The following is a 23,694-nucleotide window of genomic DNA, read 5'->3' as shown; positions in this document are numbered from 1 at the left end:
AAAAATGAACAAATTAGGTCGTTAAAGAAAAAAAATTATAAATTCTTAGTTTTAAAATTAGAAATACCACAGTATAATATAAAACTACTATAACTTATTTTAAATTTCTAGAAAAAATCAATAATTATATTTTGCTGTTATTCACTGAGAAAAAAAACTTTTTTTCTCATAACTTTAACACTTTTTAGGTGTAAAAATATATCAACATTTTTTATGTTAATTTTACACCTTTTTAAGGGTAAAATTAACATGAAAAATGGTAACTTTAACCCCTAATACACCTAAAAAGCATAATATTTACACCGATTTCGGGTCAATAATATTAATAATAATAATATATATAATAATGCTGGCACAACATTCCATGAAGGAACAAGGCCTTCCCGCAAGGGGATTTCTAGACATGCTTTATTATTTTTTCTTGTACGGGATGAGGTTGTCAGTCCCATGCCCGTGGAATCAAATGTAGTGAAGCTCACTGGATGCAATCCGAACACCTTTAACGCCAGAAAAATTCCTGGTGACCTAAAGGGGATTCGAACCCTGGACACTTGCATCATAGAGAGAGTGCTCATTAAATAAACATTTCCGGAATGTTATTTTAACTTTTTCGGATTTCTCTCAGTGTTTTGTAAAGAAAATAAGATGAGAAAACATGAGTTAGATACTAAGCATTTGTAAGATTTCTCATATCGCCAGTATCTATTAAATCTTGAAACTCGATACAATAAGCGACTGATAGAGCAGCCTAGGGCCTTGGAAATGTTTATTATCATATTAGACCAATTTGAAAAAAAAATACTCAGTTTTATTGCAGTATACACAAACTCAAGAGATAGAGCTTTTCGTTAATTATTCTTTTGCATGTTTTTGAGTACATGCCACACATCGGTTCCCTACCCATTGATTAATTCACAAATAAGAAATGCATTCCAAAATAGAAAATTGCTTAAGTGCGCATTATAGAATAAAAAAATTATTTAAAAAAATATTTACGGATAGTTTACCGATTTATAACCGCTTAAAACCGATGCAGCCAGATAAGAACTTTCAAGACCTTTCCAAAAAAAAAACAAGTCTAAGCAATTCCGATGAAAATTGAATCTGGTAGAGTAGTTGAACTTTATCATTTGAAAGTTCTAATTGATGAATTTTCCAGTCATCATATGACATATAAGTGTCTATAGACGAAATGATCATCAAGACTAGCGTGTCCGAAAATTAATGAAATCAAAAGGGTAATACACTAAAACATCATGGTATTTTCATATACAGAATATTACGGAACAGATCAGAACAGAGAGAAAAAAATTATTTTTAGAGAATGTCAATTGAAGGAATGTCGTCTAAAAGAATGGAAGTCGATATATCTTACAGTTAGGCCTTTATCGATAACAAGATTTACAAGAATCAAAAAGTATGTTTTTGAAGAGAATGGACGGGGTAAGATGTGATTTCGATCAAAGACTCGCTAAAGCCGCTAAAGAATGAATTTTATGGGGAGACACGGAAGACCGAAAGTTGGTATCTTTTAGAGAGAAGATGGGCACCTTTGAATTTAGTCTTTTTCTCTCCTATTTTTAAAAGAAATTGAAGCTTACCATCAAAGGTACCCCACTTCCCCCTACCGATTAACCCGATTAACCTCACCGAACGGTAACACGTGTAAAAAAAGCTTTTTGTATAAAAACGAGTAATAAGAAAATCTCGCTATTTGGCTTCAAGTAGTAAAAGGATAATGAAAAAAACATCTCGCCCATAAATACCACTGAACTTTAATAATTTTTACGGCTTTTAAAGAGGTGTAGTGCTAAGCCATTTTGATCCAAATTGGAATCATTTAAAAGGTCTTGAAAAACTCAATCTAACGGATTCCAATTTCTCATAATTCGTTAGCAAACCAGTAAAGCAACTTTTATTGATAATTCGATTTTTACGACTTTTATGAAGTTTTGAGATTTTCTAATGGATTTACATTAGAGTAGGAGGTGATAAAATATGCTTTTCTCAAAGTTTAAAAGTAATATAAAAGACTTGAAATCAATAACTTTAAAAAAATAATAAATTTTCTCTCCATTCGCATTTTTGAGGAAGCACATTTGATGTCACAAGTTTTGGCAATAAAACTTGTGATTTTCCTTCAAAAGGATTTTATATTCTGAGATGCATCCGAAAGATAATTTATCATTCTGAATTTTTATTACAACTATTACATCACTACGTATTTAATTGCTTTATTTTACAATATAAGACCTTGTGTTATAAAAAGACCCGACTTTTAATACTGATTAATTTTCACCCTGAATAAATTTGAACAATTAAAAATTAATGAAGCGTTTCCAATTATCCTCAATTCAAGATAATTTATAACTTATTCAGAAAAGGCAAAAAGTTACCTCAAAATGTGCTAAGAACAAATATTGGCTTTCATGGTAGAAATCTTTTAAATTTTTGCCCAGTTTTGAAGAGTTTTTAATTTTTTTTAAATAAAAAAAAATATTTTCTAGGAAAAAAACTGTTTAAAATTAGAAAGAAAATTTTTATATCTGGAAATCGTGTCATTTCAACCACAAGAATCTTTAGCATTATTTATCAGACGCTATTGCCATTGAATATTTCATCTTAAGTAGAAAAGGATGAGTGGAAAAGTAAGGATTCGGAGATAATTGAGTGAGAGAGTTGACTCATTAAGTATTAAGTGGAAGTTTTTCCCTTCACCATTAATTACTCATGCGTGCAATGAGACAATGTTTTCTCACTTACCACTCGTTGTCCTTCAGGGCGCTTCCTCAACCGTTGCCTCACCTTCTGCATCCTCTGGCTCATCACCACTTACCTCTATGCTTTATCTCTGCGAGCTCTGCTGGCTACAGATGTGATGGCTCTCTTTGCCACAAATGTCGCCTGCGTGTACCTCCTGTCGTGGGTGATTCTGCACGAACAATTTGTGGGAGTGCGGATAGTGGCCGTGATCCTCTGTGACACGGGAGTAGCACTCCTGGCGTACATGGATGGTATCACGGGCACACCCACGCTGGGTGGTGTAGTGCTGGCGGCTCTGGCAGCTGCCGGATATGCCGTGTTCAAGGTGATGTTCAAGAAGGTGATGGGTGATCCCCCAGTTGGTGAGATTGCCTTTACATTCTCCTTCTTGGGCTTCATGAATGCTGCCCTCCTCTGGCCTGTCTGCATTGGCCTCTACTTGTCCGGCACCGAAGTGATGCCATGGGAAATTATGCCATGGATCATCCTCCTTATGGCTAGTGTTCTACTTTTAAGTAAGTAAATTCCACTAAAAAAGTCTTCTCTTGAAGATTTTATCATTTGATTTTTTTCTTGTGGTTCAGTGTTTCATCTTTTAACGCAATTCAGCACAGCAATAACTTACAATGTTTTTGTAACTCTTGGACTCATCACTTCTGTACCAGTTTCTGCAGGTTCAATATGTCATCTAGAAATTTTCATATTAATCTTCTATTTAAATCAATTGAGATAAATACTTTAATATCTTGCATTTTTCAGCTCTAGATGCAACTCTGTATGGTGCAGAATTTGATGGGATGAAGTTGGCAGGGATTATCTTAATTGGAGTTGGTTTCTTTCTCGTCATGTTGCCAGACAATTGGCCTGACTATATTACAAGACTGTTGCGGTAAGAATATCATGATCCAATTTAAACTGTCTTCCATATTTTGGGAAAACATCCAAAAGAGAAAATGTTTTTCCTTCACATTGACATTTTTTGCCCAATCATCAATCTTTAGGTGGGAGATTGATGTCTTTAGTTGGGACAATCATACAAAATGCATTTTCAGAATCTATATTAATCAAGTAACTAAAAATTCCAAAAGATTCTTGAGCATTTACTATGATTTTTCCATCTGCAATAAAAAATAAAATAAAATTTCCTTTTGTGTGATATTTAATTTAACTCAGAGTTTCTGTATTTTTTTTTGTTTTTCCAAGAGAAACAAATTTTTTTGATGAGTGATTATATGTTTTCCTATTTGTGTGTTATCATTTAAACAAAAATTTTCTTTTTCAACATCAAAAAAATACATTTGTGTTTTGAGAGAAACTCTACTTTTTTTCCTATGATTTTGCCAAGAAAAACTTTATTTGTGTGATATTTAAAAGCTACACAGAATCCCCCAAAAAAATCCAAATTTTCATTATCCTAAATTCGTTTAATATTTATGAAAATTTCCAGAAAAACTGGTCGTGCTATCCTCCGATACCAATGTTGTTGCGATTATGCTGAAATTGATTACGATAATTCGGTAGGGAGACAAAACAAATTATCCAAAAAAAATCTATCAAATTTTCTCATCTCATAGGTTCAAAACAATATACAACAATTTTTTTTTCAAAATATAAATTGTTGCAAAATTCAGTCCAATTTTCTTTTTGTATCTTACGCTCAAATGTTAAATCTCACAGTGGTCGAAAAGTAACGCACAATTGTACAAATTAGTTTTATAAAATTAAAACGTAATACTCAACGAACAATAACTTTTGTTTTGTAAACACGTTTTCGACATATCAATGAGAGTGAGTGAGACCAAGATCTAGTCATCTCGCTCACTCTCATAGAAAATTTCGAAAAAATGTTTACAAACAAAAGTTATTGTGCGTTGGGCATAATGCCTAGCACACAATAAATTTTGTTTAGTAAACATGTTTTTGACATTTCAATGAGAGTGAGTGAGATCTAGATCTAGTCATCCCGTTCACTCTCATAGAAAATTTTAAAAACATGTTTACAAACAAAAGTTATTGTGCGCTGGGCATAATTCACATGTCATTTATTTACTAGTCAGCATTAAATATTTCGGTTTGATTGACTAAAGCTTTCAATGTTTCTAAGCTGTGCAGCCAGTCAGAGAACTAGAGAGGGCAAAATATTTTATTACAATAAATAATTTATGTGTGAATACTACTTAAAAGACCCTAATAATATATCTTCATAGCTGTCTGTTATGAAGAAAATTTTCTAAACTAGGGTAAATTAAGCTAATTCAAAACTTGCTCCAAATGGAAATTTTTTTCTATTCCAAATGGAAACGTCGCTGTTTTCATGATAAATACAGTACTAAATTACTATATTTATATATTTTCTATACCTCAGTTTCATTATTTAGTTAATTTTGCTCCAAATAAAACGAAAATTCATTGATATTCAGAAATTTTAATTTGTTAATTTCTGAGAAAAATTAAAAGTGTACCTTTTCACCATCGAATTTTTAATCGATCGACCATGTTTTCCAATGAAAAATACAGTGAGGTAACTGTTTTTTATTCGTTTTGTTTAATATTCATGTCATATTTCTGGCTAATTTTAGTTAAATTAAGTGTTAGGGCAGAATCACATTGACAGTAAAATGCTCACCGTCACCGTCAAAGCCCTCACCGTATTTCGTTAATTTACGCATTTTCGTTACAATTCTTACGCAAATTCTCAATTACAGTGTTACATTATCTCATACTCGGTGGCACTAGGTGAAAATAGTATAAGAAAATTGAATAAATAAAGCGAAAATGCGATAAACGGTGAGCAAAAAAACTGTGCGAAAAACTGTAGCAAAAAATCCTACAGTTTTTTTTTGCTTACCGTTTATCGCATTTTCGCTTTATTTATTCAATTTTCTTATACTATTTTCACCTAGTGCCACCGAGTATGAGGCAAGGTAATTTCGTAATGGAAAATTTGCGTAAGAATTGCAATGAAAATACGTAAATCAACGAAATACGGTGAGGGCTTTGACGGTGACGGTGAGCATTTTACTATCAATGTAATTCTGCCCTTAATCTTTATAGTTAACGGTGCATGAAGTTTTCAAATTGCAAATGCTTCAATAGGAAACCCCGGAAATATGATTTTTTTTTGGAGAGATTTTCTTATTGTTTTAGATGGGAAAGGAGAAAAGACCAGAAATAAGAACAAATGCTGCACTCAAGCGCAACTCAACAAGGTTTTGGAAGCCTTTCGTCGCGGTTTCACTTACACTGTTTGTCTCCAATTAGAAACTTTCCCTTGCCTCCATTTGGATTAATATGTTTCCAATATAGAAGCATTTTACGCTCGCGTTTTTTTTTTTGTATTTCATAAATTTTCAAATTATATCTAAAGAATTTTCATGTAGTAAATATTTAAGCTCAAAAATGGCGAATTTTTAAATTCTCAAATTCATAATTGATTTTATTTTTTTTTATCTTCCAATTTTTTTAAGCAAAACCCTTTTGGTAATAAAAACTACAATACTTATACGTAATATTTTTCATTAAATCGAAAAATAATATTCATTGGTATTGTCAGAAAAATTACTTAAATTTTTGGGCTATTTTTGTCTCTATCGTTCATACAACCACAAAATACACCGAATCAAACTCTGGTCCGTTTTTGACGGTTTTTGGTCGTTTTTCGGTCAAATGAGAAATCGCGGTAGGGTACGATACTCAACAAATTTGTTTTGGAAAAGAGCAAAAAATTAAAATTTAAACACTGAACACATATTACATGCATATTTTAAGAAATTCATAAAGTTTTATAGTGAAATTGTACCGTTAAAATATGTGTTAATTTTAAACCGATCAATTTGACCGGGTCGTGGTAGGTTTAGTGTTAATAGAAATTTTGAAATTCAAATTCATCCAATACTTTTAGAAATGTTTATTTAAAAGAGACGTCACTATAAAAAAGCTTTCTTCTTCTAGAACAATTCTCTAGTGTTTTATGTGGTTTCCTATACCATCAAAAGCCTACAAGAAATCCAGTTTTATTCACCTTTAAATGTACGAAATTTAAAATTGAAATACTATGTATTTACATTCTTGCGATATGTTTCTGTCATAATGCCAAGAAAATTTTATATTTTTGAAAGCTTTTAAGCTCGGCAAGTCAATTGGTTATAAGGCTGACGAAAGAGATATAATTTTGCTATGTTGGGGAACGTAGGGTGGTTTTGAAATTGGAAACTTTTCAAATATGGTACTTTACTGCTATTTTTAAAATAGCATTAACTATACAATTTACTTACAAAAACCAATAAGGAAGCTCAATCACATTGTAATAAGGCTTAATTCCACATAAAAATAGGAGAAAAATCCCTATTTTAACCCTTTAACGACGAGACACTTTTTAAGGACTGAAAATCAACAATAAAAATTAAACTGGGAAACATAATCAATGATAAGTCTTACATCTAACCTTGGAAAGTTTAGCAGTCTGATTCGGTGTATTTTGTGCTTCTATGAACGATACGGACAAAAATAGCCAAAAAATTTAAGTAATTTTTTTGACAATACCAATGAATAATATTTTTCGCTTTCATGAAAAATATTACGTATGAGTATTGCAGTTTTTTTTTGCCAAAAAGGGTTTTGCTTAAAAAAAATTAGAAGTATAAAAAATAAATAAAATCAATTATTAATTTGAGAATTTAAAAATTCGCCATTTTTGAGTTTAAATATTTACTACATATCAAATAGCTAGAGACTTGCAAGAAATATTGTAGATTCCTTTAACCTTCCACTTTACAATTGTGTACAGAAATAAGAAAAAAATAACTTTGGGTAGTCAGGAAAAATTATTTTCTTTATGGGACACCGGTGTTCCAATCGTCCTTAAAGGGTTAAACGTACCTCAATTCGAAAGTACCTCATTTGCCCCTATGTAAAAAAGCTTAAAAAGAATCGCAGGTAAAACCTTTTCTAAAGAGTCCATTGAAAAGCTCAAAGAAACAACTTGGGCACATCGATAAACATTGCTTCTCAATCTTAATGAAAATTTTAAGTTAAATTCAGTCAAAATTGTATGAACTCTACTTTTTTTAAGTGACCAAAAAATCTTTAAAGAACCTAGGGATTCCTCAATGTTACATTTTGTTCATTTGATTGATGCATTTCAACCATAATGAGATTGAACGTTTGAGCGTTACACTTTTTGTTGTCCTTATTTTCATTTTCAAAAAATAAAAAATTAATCTTTTGTAAATTTCTTTTCCATTTCAATTCTTTTATAGTCGTCTAATTTATTGTTGTAAATATATAAATGATTTCTTAATGGCAATATTATATCGTTGGAACAATTTTGTCAAATTACCATTTTTTTGTTTCCTCATTTTCTGTTTTCCCTTTTTTAAATAAAATTCTTCAATGGTGAAGAAGATTGAGCAAAATTTTAAGTAAATGTACCAAAAATCTTTCCTCTCTCACCCACTTTTATGCTCTATCTCTATCTCTCTATCTCTATCTTTCTGTATTTTTCAACTTTTCATTTTTACTTAATTCCTTCCTGCAAAGAGTGTGTTTCTATTTCTCAATAAAATGAAAAATACTTTTTTAGAGATTTCTGGTATCAAAAATAAAGGATGCATGAGGCTTTTCGAGACTTCCTCATGAACCAAACGAAAAAAAAAGAATCCTTTTTAGCTTTCATTGTCATACAAATCATCCTTCGGAAGGTGGATGTCTTTTGGTAAATAAAAAATGACGGTGAAAGGTCCATTTGTAAAATGATTGTGTGAGAAGATCTTTAACAATATGGTAAGAAAATTTTATATTTTTTACCGCCTCAAAAGAATGCTTCTTTTCTTGCCCGCAAATTGGCTTGCAAACTCACCAAAAAAAAAAGAAAAACAAAGCAGAGAGAAAGCTCAAGAAGCAACATGCATTTTCTTTTCTATCTATCTCTCTCTTCTTCTTCCAATTTCAAATAAGATATTGTTCTACTTCAAATATCACATTTTATATTAATTTATAATTTTTTTCTTCCTCTCAAACAATTTTCTATAGTCAACAACAGCATTGTAACACTTGAAAATTCTAACTTGATGACGCTAGAATTATTTTTATGAACCACCTTTCCACTTTCTATCTCTCTGTATATTTTTTTCAATAAACCAGCAAATAAGAAATTCTCTTTTTATAGCAACAAAATTGTTAGTCATATCTTCCCAATGCCATTTCTGCACTGAAATGCTTATTGTTTTTTTTACCTTATTTGTTATTCAACAATTCTTCTTTCATATTTTATGATATATAGTGAATCAATATATAACAAAACTCACACATTTAGTTCTTTTTTTCCTTGTTCAATTCCTCTCTTGTTTATCTTGATTTTTATTGAAAACTTTCTTTTGGAGTAGGACATTGTAATACAAGTTCCTTCACAAAAAAAAAGAAAGGACTTTTGTATTGTTGCTGCCGTAAATATTTTCGTCAAAACAAATCATTGATGGAAAAAATAAGCTATATTTTCTAAAATTCTCATTTTCATTTTCAGAAATATCATATTGTTGGGTCACAACGCGAGGTAAGTGTTTTCTTCTACACCAATTTTCTCTCACTTCCTATATAATTTTTTATCAGCAAATTTTACGCCCTATTCTCATTTAAATCCACTATAACCCATTAAAAAGACACACTTAAGAAAATAAATCCACTACACAAAAGCAATTGAAATCCTCACAGAATCCTCATGCGTGGCAAAAAAAATAAACACCAACATTCTCACTCACAGACACAAACTATAAGAAATGCTACCAAAAATCTCCAAAAATCACAATTGTAATGAACTAAACAAAAAAAGCGTGTTAAACCTTCCCTAACAAAAAAAATCTAATCAGCCAAATCTATCTCTTCTCTTTTTTCCAAATTTCTTCCAAAATGCAATTTTTTCTTCTGCTTCTAATTGCTATTGATGTGATATTGACTATCTCAATGTATGTGACGGTGGCTTTATACATATTGGTCGAACGAACAAATTTGCAAAAAAAAAACGTTGTATTTTTTTAACAAAAATCTTTTAAATGTTCTCAAAAACATTTCTCAATTCTGTTACAGTGCAAATTTCTATTATTTGCAAAAAAAAAAAAACAGAGCAAAAAATCACTCATGCAAAATTTACACAAATAATCCTTTTTCCATCTTTCTTTTTATACACTATGTTAGTTATTCTAAACAGAGAGAGAAAAATGATTTTAAAAAAAGTAGTTTTGTGTCCTTATTTTCAATTTTCACAAAAGAAACATATATCATTCTCTTCCTATATACTCCACAAAGAAATTATACCAAAAAATTATAAGTTAAAATCGGCAAAGGTAAGAGACATTCAACTCAGAGTATTCACATTCAAGTAATAAATAAAATCATTTAATTCTCTTTAGATAAGATATTTCAAAAGCGTAGTTCAATAATGCTATAATAATAATAAATTTATTCATTATCTTACCAAATTTGAATTACAATTCATATACTAAAATTCTTTTTTGCCTTTTTTGGAACTTCGCATCAATGGCCTCTTCCCATAAAATATTATAGTTTCATCGTATTCTCATTGGCTAGAATTTCAAAACTTTAAATCTTTTGGCATTAATGTTTTCGAACATGACAAATTTTTGAAATTTATCAAACGAATACTAACTGTGTTATCACACTTGCACATTAAAATTTTAATATGATTCACATTAATTGTCGCTGGTGAGAGTCCAAATGTGTAATTTGTGTGTTTGAATCATTTTATATTCAAAATTTGATCTATTTGTTGATAAAAAGGTAGACTTGGCCCGCAAAATTTGATATAAATTGACTTATAGCATTAATGCGAAAAATTAATGTGATTTTCTCTTACATTTTTTAATGTGAAAAATATTTATGCTTTAGGTAAATATAAACTTATTTTTGCAGGCCAAGTCCACTTCTTTATCAATAAATAGAAAAACCCCAAATATTAAAGGACTCAAAGACACAAATAACACATTTGGACGCTCACAAGCGACAATTAATGTGAATCACATTAAAATTTTAATGTGCAAGTGTGATAACGCCGTAAGGCTGAAATAATTGAAAAAGGATAAAACTAAATATCAGACTGAAATACGACTCCTGTTTGATCGTCTCTTTAAGGACTTAATTGAGTCACAACACTAAAAATCAGCAACTTTTTATCAAAGCTTTCAAACACAAAAACATATATTTTCTGAAATTTTCATTAAAAAAAAGTTTTATAAAAATGTAATTGCCAGGGCCTGATTTACGTAAACCTTTCTTGAAAAACTTAAGAAGGACTTTTAAAAACATTTGAATTTGGATTTTTTTTAGAGAATTTTAATACAAAAAATTACAATTTTCAATTTAATTTCCGTCACGTTTCGACTTGAAAAAGAAGTTGAGATTAAAAAACAAAAAAAATCTTCGCTAAAGTACGAGTTTAACTCATCTGCTATCAAGAAATACTTTGTTTTTGAACTTCAGATTAATTTTTACGATTGTTAAATGAAAATTTTAGAAAATATAATTAAATACTGTTTATTATAGTATATTAATATTTTAAATTAAATGACTTTTTTATTATGTAAAAAATTATATTTTAAAAAAATGCTGAGTTTTAATCTTCGTGGTAGCCCCTTAAAAAAATTGTGAAATACAATTTAAAACATTTTGGGGGTTAATTATTATTGCAGATCATAAAGTGACAGGTTTAAATTAAATAAAACATTTTAAATTTATCGTCATAATCAGTAATAAACTTATAGCTATCTTTTAAAAAAAAGCGTGGCAAAGCTTCCAAAGCTTTGCAAGATGCTCGAACTCCCAAGAAGGAGTTCTGCCTTATATTCTTTTAGTAATTTTTTTTGGATGTCTATAAGAGAAGAGCACCCCGGATCGGAATGTTAAGAGACATGCTCCATAATTACTTGAAAATATAAGCCCCAAAATAGTATTTGGTGTTTTTGTTTATGCTAAATGGTCTATTAGTTATCCATTTAAATATATCTGTGCATTTGAATTTTTTATTTTTACAATAAATTAATAAAAAATAGGTGTAATTCCAACCTTCCACTGTGTACCTCGGATCGTCACGAATTTAATCAAATGTGTTACGGAAAATTGATTTTATAAATTAAACCTGAGCTAATGTAGTGCATTCTTGCGGAAGTTAAATGGTAAAAAATAGATAATAATTTTTTAAAAATCATTTTATTTGGAGCAACAATACGGTATTAATCTGACGATCCGAGGAACACTGCCGATCGCTGGTACTCTTCCCTTATAAGATTAATTTCGATTAATTTGTATAAAAATTACCACAAAACCATCTTTAAGTTGAAAATTGTTCAAAGAGAGAGTATTTTAAAAAATTATTAATATTTTAATTCATTTAATTCAACCAAATCGGCTAAAAGGTAGTCCCTTTGACCTTGAATAATCCAAGATGGAGAATTAACCGGTGAAAGGTGTCGACGTTTTAATTTTCAACTGGACTAACTACAAAACACATCGGAAAATCATTGAAATCACTAGGGCGTATTTTAGGGGGATAGGGAAGGCATGAAAGGGGAGGGGAGGAAAGAAAGAGATTAGCTTCGAGATTATGTAATTTTAAGGTTTATCGAAATCCGAAACTTTGAATTTTATATGGGTCAAAAGACTGAAAAAGTTCGAAAAACAGTATTTTCAAAATAAAGGTATTACCGTTACTTTACTGATCCATCACCAATTGTGACCGATGCGTCGGGTTCAAAATTACAAGAGCTTTCAAAAAAGCCCAAATTTGTCCAAATTCGTTGAAAAATAAACCCTCCAGGATGTTTGAACTTTGACCTTGAATAATCCAAAATGGTGAATTAACCGGTGAAAGGTGTCTAAGGACGAATTGTTCAGCAGAACTAACTACAAAACATATGTTTTGGGAGGGGATGAAAGAACTGTGGGGGGGGGATTTGGGTAAGTTAGTTCGCTAAAGAATGTTGACTTGTGGGAGGGTCACCGAAGACCGGAAATCAATATCTCTTACCGTGTAGCAGACTTGATGGTGACAATTTGAAAAAAAAAATGGATTTTGGAAACTTCTCTCTCTTGGAGTTCGAGCAGTTAGAATAATTACAGTCTAGTGAATAGTTTTCACAGAATAGCAATTGGTATAACTACTGGAAATAACACGGGTTACCAAATACGCCAAATACCGACGTTTCGCAATTTTGATAAGTTGAAAAAGTGTTTTTATATACCAAATTTCATCTGAATAAAGGCAATTCTGATTTTGAACTTCCTATTTTAGTATTCTACTTTAATTATATCATTTTAAAATCCAAGTTTCTTTCAACTCTTGCAGAAAAAAACATTTTCACAGACGCTTAAAATATTTGAAAAAAATATTACGTATTAAAAAACAGCATTAACGAATTGAAGACACTCTAAAAACTAAAAATAATCAGTATTTTTTTTAATATTATTAAGTAAATTTAATTAGCTTCCTAAAAGATTAGGAGAAGGTTTTAAGGCTTCGAACACTTTATATTTTTGCCATATACCATTAATTATTCTGACCTAAACTTTTCAGGAATTGTGTGACTTAAGACCAGCTATTATTAAAATATATTGCCATAGATAAGTCAGATTCTCTAAAGGAATATGAGAAAACACGAAGTGTTCCAAGCCACATTGTGTGCAAAACCTGAAAGCCTTCCCTTACTTCCAGTTAATTTAAATTTTAGAATAGTAAATTGTTGGCCAGCTCCTCACAAACCTTCCGAACCTTATGTGTATTTTTGAGAAACGTTTAGAATTCATTCAGTACTTATTATACCTTATTGATATCATAAATCATGATTATTTATTTCAATAAACAATTGAAATTATTCATACATTTTTGAAAATTGGAAATTCTGGGAAACTTTGTTTTCATATAATTTTACAAAATAAATTTCAGAACTCAAACTATAATGCTCTACGAAACTGATAATTTTAGTGGATTAATAACTGCTTTAATAACATGAATATACATATTAACCCCTTTCTAACTAAATAGATTTGTAAAAATGTGTCGAAGGTTTTTATTGCCCGCTATACCTGAAGAACTTCTTTTTAAATAGGATTATACTTATTTTAGAAAAAAAAGCAATAACACAGACAAAGATTAATGTGAATGCTCTGAAAAGTGAAAATTGATAAGAAATTTTCAGGAATACTAAAAGAGTTTCACAAAAGATGATTAATCATTAAAGAGATCTTCCCAAAAAAAAAAACAGACTCATTAAAATAATATTTAGTGATGTAAGCAAGAAATTCTTGTGCCGGCGCTAATCCTTTGGACTTATCATCTTGAACCTTCAGACGCCAGGCTTTCCTTAGGCGTGACATTGTCGTGGCATCACCTCCGGCCACGTCGAGGTAGGAAATGCGAAAAGCCACCCCCACTTTCATTTATTGAGAATCATCTCATTCATGGTAAGTATTTCAAACATCTTTCTCTATCAAACAAACAAACTATTCTCATATCTTTCTTTGACAAGTTCTTGTTTTTTGGAATGAATGTTTTTTTTTTTTTTCAATGGAGAAATATTGGCTTGTTTGATTTTTTCTCTGCATTTTGTGTGTTATCTTTATAGTTTTATTAGCACCTTCTCTGTCTCTTGAAACTTTCCACCCCCCTCTCTCTATGTCTTCTTTCTCTTTACCTCTATTTCTCTGTCTATCAACACTTTTCCTTCTTAATTAATCTGAACACAAAACAAATTTGTAATTGGTGCAAATGATCTGTAATTTAAGTTAAAAATGTAAAAATGTGTCTCTTGCATTTCATTTTATATGTGGTATGATGAAAAACAAATTCTCTCAGTGTATAATAATTATATAAATGTGTGTAAAAATTCGTTAAATCAATATTAATCGTAGTACAAATCACTGAAAAAAATACTGCACCACGTAAAAAGAACACTCCCTGAAAAAAAATCGCACGCAGTAAAATGATAACTACACTGAAAACCGAAACCACAATCCTACATTTAAAATAAATAAATAAATAAATGTACAGAAATACCCTGAATGACATAGAAAATGACCTGAATTTTAGTTTTTGGATATCCAATATAATAAAAAAAACGCACGACAATTCGTACTTGACATTTAATTAATGTGATATTTTTTCTCTATTGTACATTGATTTATGATAAATATTATTATTTGCAATGGAATTTTCCCTCTAGAAAAATGCTGCAAGTCTGCGAAAACGTCAAATTCATCCAATATATCATAATGATTAACTACACACCAAAAAAAAATGGACATTCTTCTCGTATATAATACTTTAAAGCGCAGCTACAAAAAGATGTTATATGAGGAAAATAAATTTAATTCAAGAAAAATGTCAAGTAGATAAATTTGCACTTATAACTTGAAAAAATAACTTATTCAACTGATAAATGATACTTTTTGTCATAGTGACAACTTCTCAAAAACAACTTGTAGAAAATGTCTCAAAGGGAACATTTTCTTTCGAAATATAAGAAATACTTTTGTGGGAAAGTTGTAGGGCGTTAAATTTCCTCAACGATTTTTCTAATTATAAATCTCTTAGGCCACAAGTTGTCCTACTATCTTATTGGCAAACATAATAACAGGAGAGATTAGCGCAGTTTCAAAAATGCATTATACTCTCCAAAATATAAAATTTTAGGACAAAATTAAAAGCTCTGTAATATTTTGAAATGTTTGGAAAATGAGCCATTAAAAAGCTGCCCCAACTCTCACCTAAAAACAAATTGAGGAGTCCCTGAGCATTTTTTAACTTTCTTTTAATTATAAAAGTTAACTTTTTTATGATTTTCCCAAAATTATGTTTATTTAATATACTTTAAATGGGTTACATTAGGGTTTTAAGGGCTAATTAAAGCCCTTAAAAAAGCTTAAAAGCATTTAAAAGTGCAATATTTAAATTTAAAGTGTATTTTTTAACATTTATATTTAATTTCATTTTTTTTTTAATTTAGTTTTCACAATTGAGTTTATGATAATTTTCAGAGGCAGATTTGAAAAATGAAGTGGTCAGCCCAATTCATGAAAGATTAAAATAAATTAACCTAATGAAAAATAGTAACAAAATTATTACGAAACCGGTTTCAACGATTTCTTTTATTTTCGTACCTATGGCATACCTATACAGTGGCGACAAGATAAATAGCACACCTCCAGCGATTTTCCTATTTTGATGTTTTATGATACAATATCAATTTTTATTCCTGATCATGATTCATTATTTAGAAAATATAATGCCCATTATAAACAAAAATGATAATTATATAATATTTGTATCTGTTAAAGCCATGTGTTTTTGTCATTTTATGAGTTTAGGTATAATTCGTGCGGGCAATTTAAATAGTACACCTTAATTTTTCTCTAAAAATATTACTTAAAATGTACTTTTATTTTAAAATTCATTATATTCCTTTATTTTTGATAATTTGTAGGCATTAATGCAACAAATTTTCGTAAAATAAAGCTATGGGAACTGAAAAATCATGTAAATAAAGCCATTGGTTCAGATCTTCAGTCTTTACGTAAAAAAGTTTAGGATAACTAAGAAAATTTTTTAGAAATTTTATTTTTCAAGAAAGAGAACAAATAATTCAATAATTTTTTATGATAAAACTTAAAAATCACACAAAATGCTTGAAAAATTCGAGAAAAAATAAGCACTTCTAAGAATATCCTCCTGCCTTTGTTCATATAGTAAGATTGATTTTTTTTGCTGGAGTACCAAAAATAAAGTAACAATTTGAAAAAAAAATTAAAGGAGTAACTCATGTGAGTATTACTAAAAGTCAAATATGTAAAAATACCCGGTTTAGAACAGTTGCCAGACGTACAGAGTTAGTATTCAAACGAAACCGTACCTGTTGTTTGATTTTTGTTAAAGAGCATATGCAGAAGGACCTGTAATTCAGAAATAACTTTTCATTGAACCGATGTATTCCTGTTTAATACAAATGGATATGATGTAAAAAAAATATTAGATCTTCCAAAAGTCAAGAATTTTGTCCTTGATACATAATTTAAGAACGTAAAACTTGGCGGTGGTAATTTTATAATATGGGGTTACTTTTTGCGAAGTGACGTATGGTCTGTATATGGAATATCAGACAATGTAAACCAATTTGTTTACAAGGATATCTTTGGACAAGACATGTACTTCAAAATCGAAAAGTATTTGCTCTTGGTTTTTAAGTTTTAAGAAGTATCCAAAACTTTAAAGCGCGTTTTCTCCACTTCTCATTTCTACAATTGCTTTGAATTGGAGGGAAAGATTAACCCTTTAAGAACAGGGTTACTGGTGACCCGAAAATGAAACTTTTCCTACGGTCATCTAAAGTCGTGCTTTGCACTACTAAAAAGGTAGAAAAAAATTTTCTGACCCTCAATTTTTGACCCTATCGTCCTTAAAAGGTTAAAAAAAACAATAGGTGTGATTTTGTAAGAATAACACTTAAAAACTTATTGGCCGATTGCAATAAATAAAGGTTTATTCTCTTCAACACTGAACCAGAAGAATTGTTAAAAACCTATTTTTCTATATTTTTACAGCATGTTAAAGTCAAAATTTTACCCCCAAAATAGGGAAAGTACCCTTCCTTCGAACGTTTATGCCTTCGAATAATTCAAATTTTCTTTTACTTTTCCTAAGAGACTTACACATTTCTATTAAATATTAGTTAACTTCTCATCTATTGACAATTACGCGATAATTATTTGTAAATCTCTTAGGAAACCTAAAAGAAATTCACATTATTCGAAGCCATGAACGTTCGAAGGGAGAGTACTTTCCCCTACATGTTTTTTCAAAAACCTTGAAAAAAATTCTGATTTCACAATTTTCTTAGTTTAACTATGAAATACACTAATGAACATTGATTTTTTTTAGTTTGTTTATCTCAGGAAGAATTACAAGCTGCAGATTTCCCGCAAATCAGGGAGTGGTGCGATGAGGCGCTTCACTAAACTTCTAATTATAGTTCACGATTTTGTAATATTTTTTTCTCGAAAAAAAAAATTATTTAAGTACAAGTACTTTAAATATGTATAAACATATAGCAAAAATTTCAAGAAGCTTGATCGTTTACACTTCGTTTAAAAAATCCCGAAAACAGCTAATTTTTGGCTTCATAATTGACACTCCCCCCTTAAACCACTCTGCTGGATGGCCTATTTCTCAAACGTTCTTGTTAAATTTATATCTTTTGGAAAGATCTTTAAATATCCAAACCAGCTAATCGGTTCCACAATTTCCAATAAATCGATAAAATACTTTTTTTTTGATTTATTTTGTTTCAATATTTTTATTTATTGTCGTTAAATCTAAGGCCCAAATGGTAAGAGTTATTGATTTTCGGTCTTCGTTGATTCTCTATAAGAGCACTTAACTTAGAGAGATTTTTATCCTTTTTCTTCTTTAACTTTCCAATTTATCCTTTTTTTCTTTTTTGCCCTTCTTAGAACTTCAAACATTTTAAAATACGTATTTGTTTACGAATTTTCAATTTTGGAATTGTTTTTTGATAAATTATTTATCATATAATTTTCCAAAAATTCTTCTTTGTATTAAAATTTTAAGAACAAAATTCTCGAAAATTTAGGAAAAAAATTTAGATTCACCCGATTAGCCAAATAAAAAAAATGAATATTTAGATTTTCGAACTACAGCAACCTCTTAAAATTAGGGTAAGCATGAATCAATTTAAACTTAAAGAAATTAGTTAAATTGTCATGTTTCAATTAGATTTAAAAAAATATATAGGGGAAAGTAGTCTTCCTTCGAACGTTCATGCCCTCGAATAATGTGAATTTTCTTTTGTTTTTCCTAAGAGACTTACACATTTCTATTAAATAATTAGTTAGATTATTATCAATTATTGATAATTACAAGATAATTATGTGTAAGTTTCTTAGGAAAATAAAAGAAAATTTACATTATTCGAAGGCATGTACTTTCGAAGGGAGAGTACTTTCCCCTACTCTTTTATACAACTACATTTATTGACTTAGGCTTCTTAGATATTGACTTCCTGAAATAGAAAATAAATCTCAAACTAGAGTGTTAAATAAACGAAAGCAATAAAATTTGAAGACTTGAGCTTAAGTTTAGAGTCTGCACTTAACTTTGCACAAAGTAAATTAAACGATTAGCCAGCAAAGGATAATATTGGATGAATTGAGCGTTGAGTGAGACTTGAGGCAAATTGCCTTGTTAGATTAACTTTTAACCCACCCACAACCTTCTATCACCAATCACCCGTTGAGAAAAAAATAAATCCCTTTGGAGAGAATCTCCTGCCAAGATGGTATTCTCGTCCCAAGTTTCTATTTACCAAGAGATGTTTTTTTTATTCTTTCTTTCTTGTAATTTTCTACGTTTGTTATTACATATATTGTTTTTTTTTATCTCCATACATCTCTGGCAAAGAGAGACACTTGTGAGGAGTTATATCAAAAGTGCTCTCAAATTGTTTGAGAATCCAAAAATCAATCTGATGAATTTTTGATCAGAAAGAGAGCAAACTAAATGGCCTTACCTTGTTTTTTTTTCTTTTGCTCACACACCATCGCAAATATCACAAAACCCCCATCATCCACGTTGTGTTGCGTAATGTAGATGGGGACGGCATCCCCGAAACGGAACTCCTGGGGGCCCCTATCGCGATGTCATCGACTATCGGACGGGCTACATCCGTTCGCATCTTCGATCTCCCTCAGGCAGGGTGAGATGACTGAGCAGCAGTTCCTCCAGCATCTCCAGCTGCAGCAACTCTCCCCATACAGCAGCAATATTAATCTCAGTGTAAATTATCCACAATCCTCATCGCCCACACTCTGTGTGGCTGAGACCAATTTCATGCGCACCGGCAGCAAACGCAAGTACTCTTACGGATCTGTTGAGTAAAATGGATAAACTTTCATCATTGAAAAAAAAACTGTAAAAATAAATCGTTGTCACAAAAAACTCCAAGTCCAGACTCTGCCTGGTCATAGGCGTAGTTTCGTTATCGAAAAGTGTCTCGGCTTAAAAGTAAATGCAGTGAGCCCAAACACAAATAGATTTTGATTCTCCAATAGTGTCTTGGATAAAAGGTATGGAACACTATTTGCACAAAAAGTCGTTGATGTTCGAAGATTTCAAATTCAATTTCGAATTTTCATACTAAACTTTCGAACAAGGTGGAAACAATTTATCAAATATCACACTAAAAAGCTGGCAAAAGAGTTACTCAGTGATTATGGAGTGATTGAGTAATGGAATAAGAACAGTAAGCGTCGTTGTTCTGTTTTATTCCTCACAACAATGTGAAGACCGTCATATTTTGACACTTTTGTAAGAAAGTCTCTTTTTTGGATTTTCAAATAGATTTTCGAATTTTTCAAGATCTACTTCTGTACGGAAAGAGTACACACGGCTCTTCGTTATCCGGGTGACAGCTGCCAAACACTGGCAGTTGATGTATTCAAAATTATTTTTACTAAACATGAAGTTTCTCCAGTGTGAATTAAAGTATTATTATCATTGTATCGAAGTTTTTAATACATAATTGTGATAAAAAATGAAACATAAGCACGCCATGAAGAAAATTCTCTTGTTCTTTGTCAGACAGAAAATAAATTCACACTGCACAAAATAGAAAAACCGTTGATCATTCAAAAAACCTAAATGTCATTTTGTCCCCCAGTCAGCCGGATAACGAAGAGCCGTGTGTACATACATTTACACAAAATTTCTCTGATATTCGAAAAACTGATTTCCGAATTTCCACACCAAATTTTCTCGCAAAAGTTGTGAAAATTTACATGAAAATACCAAAAGAAAATGCTATATAAATTGCTCAATTATTAAGTTGGAAATTTAATGAAGCAGAAGTAAGGTAAAATCATCACTTATGGACAGTTTTCAATATCTTAAATTTTTACCTAAAACAAATTTCGATGGATAAACCATTAAATTAGCATTTTAAATTGTGATTAATAAATTGGCAATTTTTCGAAATGTGTTTTATTTAAGATTTAATATTTTTGATAGGTGTCCATAAGAACTATAGGGTAAAGGCTCATAATTTGGTCCAGTCTGCTTATAAGCATCGATGTTCCAAGTTTGAAGTGCGATATTTTCAATACTAATTGACTTTTTTTGTTACTCTCTTTTCAGAAGGGTTGTTTAGAAACTTGGCAAGCTATTTATCGTCTTATTTTTACTAAAATTAGTTTTAATACGTTTAAAAATGAATTGATATGTAGACGTGAATTTGACTCTTATTTTGGACAAATTGGTTATTAATTTGGACAACTTGGCTGTAAATTTGGACAGCTAATCCGCCTCGACAGGATGCCCATTGTTCTTTATTTCATGAACCAATCTTACCAATTTCTCTTCCTGTTCATATAAGATAAGGGAAACGTAGAATGTCACAATAAGCCCGGAAACTTTCCATATCATTTATCAAAGTGAGTTGACTTCGGTACTCCAAGTACGTGCGGATTCGCTCATTCCCTGGCCTTTCCGGGAGCTTTTCAAGGTTTTTCAAAGAAATTTCAACTCAAATCATATTCAAAATTTAACGTATTTAATGTTAAAATCTTCCAAAAAGAACATAGATAGAATTCATTATTCATTAAATATTGGATTAAAAATCCATAATTTTAATCAATTTATTTTTAGTGTCCAATTTTATTCTCAAAGTGTCCATAATAAGAAACTGGACAAAATTATGAACCTTTACCCTATATCCATATAGAGCCAAATTGTGCCGATCTGTCGACCTCATTACGGTCTGCCGATTCGGCCGAATTTCCGCGGAATTTCTGCCGAATTGGCAAACTGTCACAAAATCAACAGATTGGTACGAGATCGAAAAAGCCACTTTTTCACGCCTTAAAAATTCCCTTAAAATCTTAATGTGGTATTTACAAAACTATTGTAAAATTATTTAGTTTGAATTTTCGAACATCAACGACATTTTGCCCATACAAACTTTAAGTTTTAAGCCGAAACCGTTTTAGATAATCGAACTAAAACCCTGTGAACAAGCAAACTTTATCCTTTTTACCACAAAACCCGGAGAAAAAAAAAATTTTTCAATCAAGTGGTAAAAAAGTGTTGTAATACATTTAATAGAACTTTAGGTTTAATGAAAATATTTACGGAAACTGAAAGCATGTTTCAAGGTTGTTCTTTCTTACTACAAAAATTACAGTTATATTTATCAATAAAAGAAATCCTTAGAATTAATATCTTTCATTGAAAATTCCAGAAAAGTGCTTTTAATTAAATGTAGGCCTTCACTGGAATTTTCAAAAGAGATAAAAAAGAAAATTTCCTGCCTTTGAAACTCTCTAAAAAAGGAAAAAATACAAAAACAATTTCTAAAAGTTAGTGATTTGTAAATTTTACGAAGAAAAAAAAATATCAATTCATATTTGCAATTGTTTTTAGATAAACTAAATAATACTGTAACCTATTTAAAATAGACTTAATAAATCTTTTGAATGTTGAACCGTTCTTTTATTATTTTAGCTATGCTAAACCTCGAAAAAAATATAAAAATACAAATTGACTATAATACTGGCTCTACTACTTCCCAATGGAATACACTCACTTGGTCAGTAAGTACCTTGGTAAATGTGATCTATAGAAAAATCATTTGGTCAGTAAATAAAACTGAAAGGTAAATAAAAGGTGTGCCGGAGCTATAATGCCTGCGGCACACCTTTTTGATCGGTAAAATTTCATGAAATCAAAATTCGCGTCCTTTTCTTGCTCGAAAGACTTGCGTCAATTTATTTAATTTGGTGTGATGTTCAAAAGAAGAAGAAGAGTGCGAAGAAGTAGGATGGACATATGCAAAGCTTTTAAGAAAGGGATGTGAATTTTGACTTAAAGGAATTTTCCTGATCTAAAAGGTGTGCCAGAGTCTGATCAAAATTGTATTTTAATTGACCAAATTCGATTTTTTTACAGTAAAATATTAATTTTGATTCAATAAAATTGATCAGTTTGAATATTTTAAGGACTAATTTCTCAAATTGCTCTATTTTGCTGACCTAATCTAAAGGTCTAAGCGCCTAATTGATCTAAGTGCCTATCTAAAATCTGACCGCCTGATAACAAATATTTCAATGCATCTATGACCCAATAAAACCTTTTAAGATTAACAACAATTTTTTTTCCAAATTCTTCTCTTGCCTAGAGCTTTACTTAATCTATTTATTTTATTAAAGCACATTTTACGTATATTTAATTTCCGACCTCTTTTCCAGACAAATTCGCATAAAATTAAATATAGAACAAGAAGAATCACCTTTCATTTCACAGATGGAACTAAAACACTCAATATAATAATTTACATAAAAAAATCGATCAATTCATATTGACTGAATAAATAGAAATACATTTTCTGCTACTTCTCGTATCTCTTTTCTCATCGCATCAATTTAGTGTCGTTCTGAGCGTTTTATTGAGTGATTATACTCGAGCGATTTTCTTTAAAAAAAAAAATATGAAGACAATTCTATTGCTCTTTTGCTTATTTGTTGTTTGTGAGGTTCTTGGAAATGGTCAGTGAAAAATATTAAATAACCACGAACTAGAAATATTGAGTAACCTTGTGATATTCCCCAATAGATTCGACGGATTCGACACATATTGTGGAAGAACCAGAAACAGAATATTCACTAATGTCTGAAGAATCCTCTTCCGAAGAAATGATGCCAATATTTCATCTTTTAGTAAACAAAGACTACTACAAATACACAATTGTTCAAGAAACTAGTGAAGAAAAATAATACTTAGAGATAAAGTTTAATAAGTTCAAAGAAAAAAATATATATAAAAATTCCATAGTGACATTTATTATAATTTCTGATATACGCTTAACC

General features: G+C 30.3%; 2 protein-coding genes across 6 annotated transcripts in view; one reads left to right on the top strand and one right to left on the bottom strand.

The window, feature by feature from the left end:
* LOC129798865 (heterogeneous nuclear ribonucleoprotein R) overlaps nt 1–2,828 on the bottom strand; it is a 142,495-nt gene extending 139,667 nt beyond the window's left edge. Inside the window, exon 1 of the mRNA XM_055842358.1 lies at nt 2,764–2,828. The gene's annotated coding sequence lies outside the window, so the exon portion shown is untranslated. The remainder of the gene's footprint in view (nt 1–2,763) is intronic.
* Nucleotides 1–22,313, top strand: part of LOC129799014 (putative thiamine transporter SLC35F3) — a 41,108-nt gene extending 18,795 nt beyond the window's left edge. For 2 of the 5 annotated variants that reach the window (XM_055842604.1, XM_055842597.1), the window contains 6 exons: nt 2,781–3,278; nt 3,348–3,437; nt 3,523–3,652; nt 4,211–4,280; nt 9,284–9,313; nt 19,427–22,313. In XM_055842604.1, the coding sequence (XP_055698579.1) occupies nt 2,781–3,278; nt 3,348–3,437; nt 3,523–3,652; nt 4,211–4,280; nt 9,284–9,313; nt 19,427–19,714 (1,106 nt within the window). In that variant the 3' untranslated portion in view covers nt 19,715–22,313. Of the gene's footprint in view, nt 1–2,780; nt 3,279–3,347; nt 3,438–3,522; nt 3,653–4,210; nt 4,281–9,283; nt 9,314–14,115; nt 14,229–19,426 lie in introns of those variants that run through there. The other 3 variants (XM_055842620.1, XM_055842613.1, XM_055842630.1) reach the window with 3 other exon arrangements.
* The last annotated feature ends 1,381 nt before the right edge of the window (nt 22,314–23,694 follow it).

The sequence above is a fragment of the Phlebotomus papatasi genome, chromosome 1, assembly GCF_024763615.1.
Source record: "Phlebotomus papatasi isolate M1 chromosome 1, Ppap_2.1, whole genome shotgun sequence".
In the NCBI taxonomy this organism is placed as follows: domain Eukaryota; kingdom Metazoa; phylum Arthropoda; class Insecta; order Diptera; family Psychodidae; genus Phlebotomus; species Phlebotomus papatasi.
The sequence above is the reverse complement of the archived record's forward strand: the minus strand, read 5'-3'. Positions and strand labels throughout refer to the sequence as shown.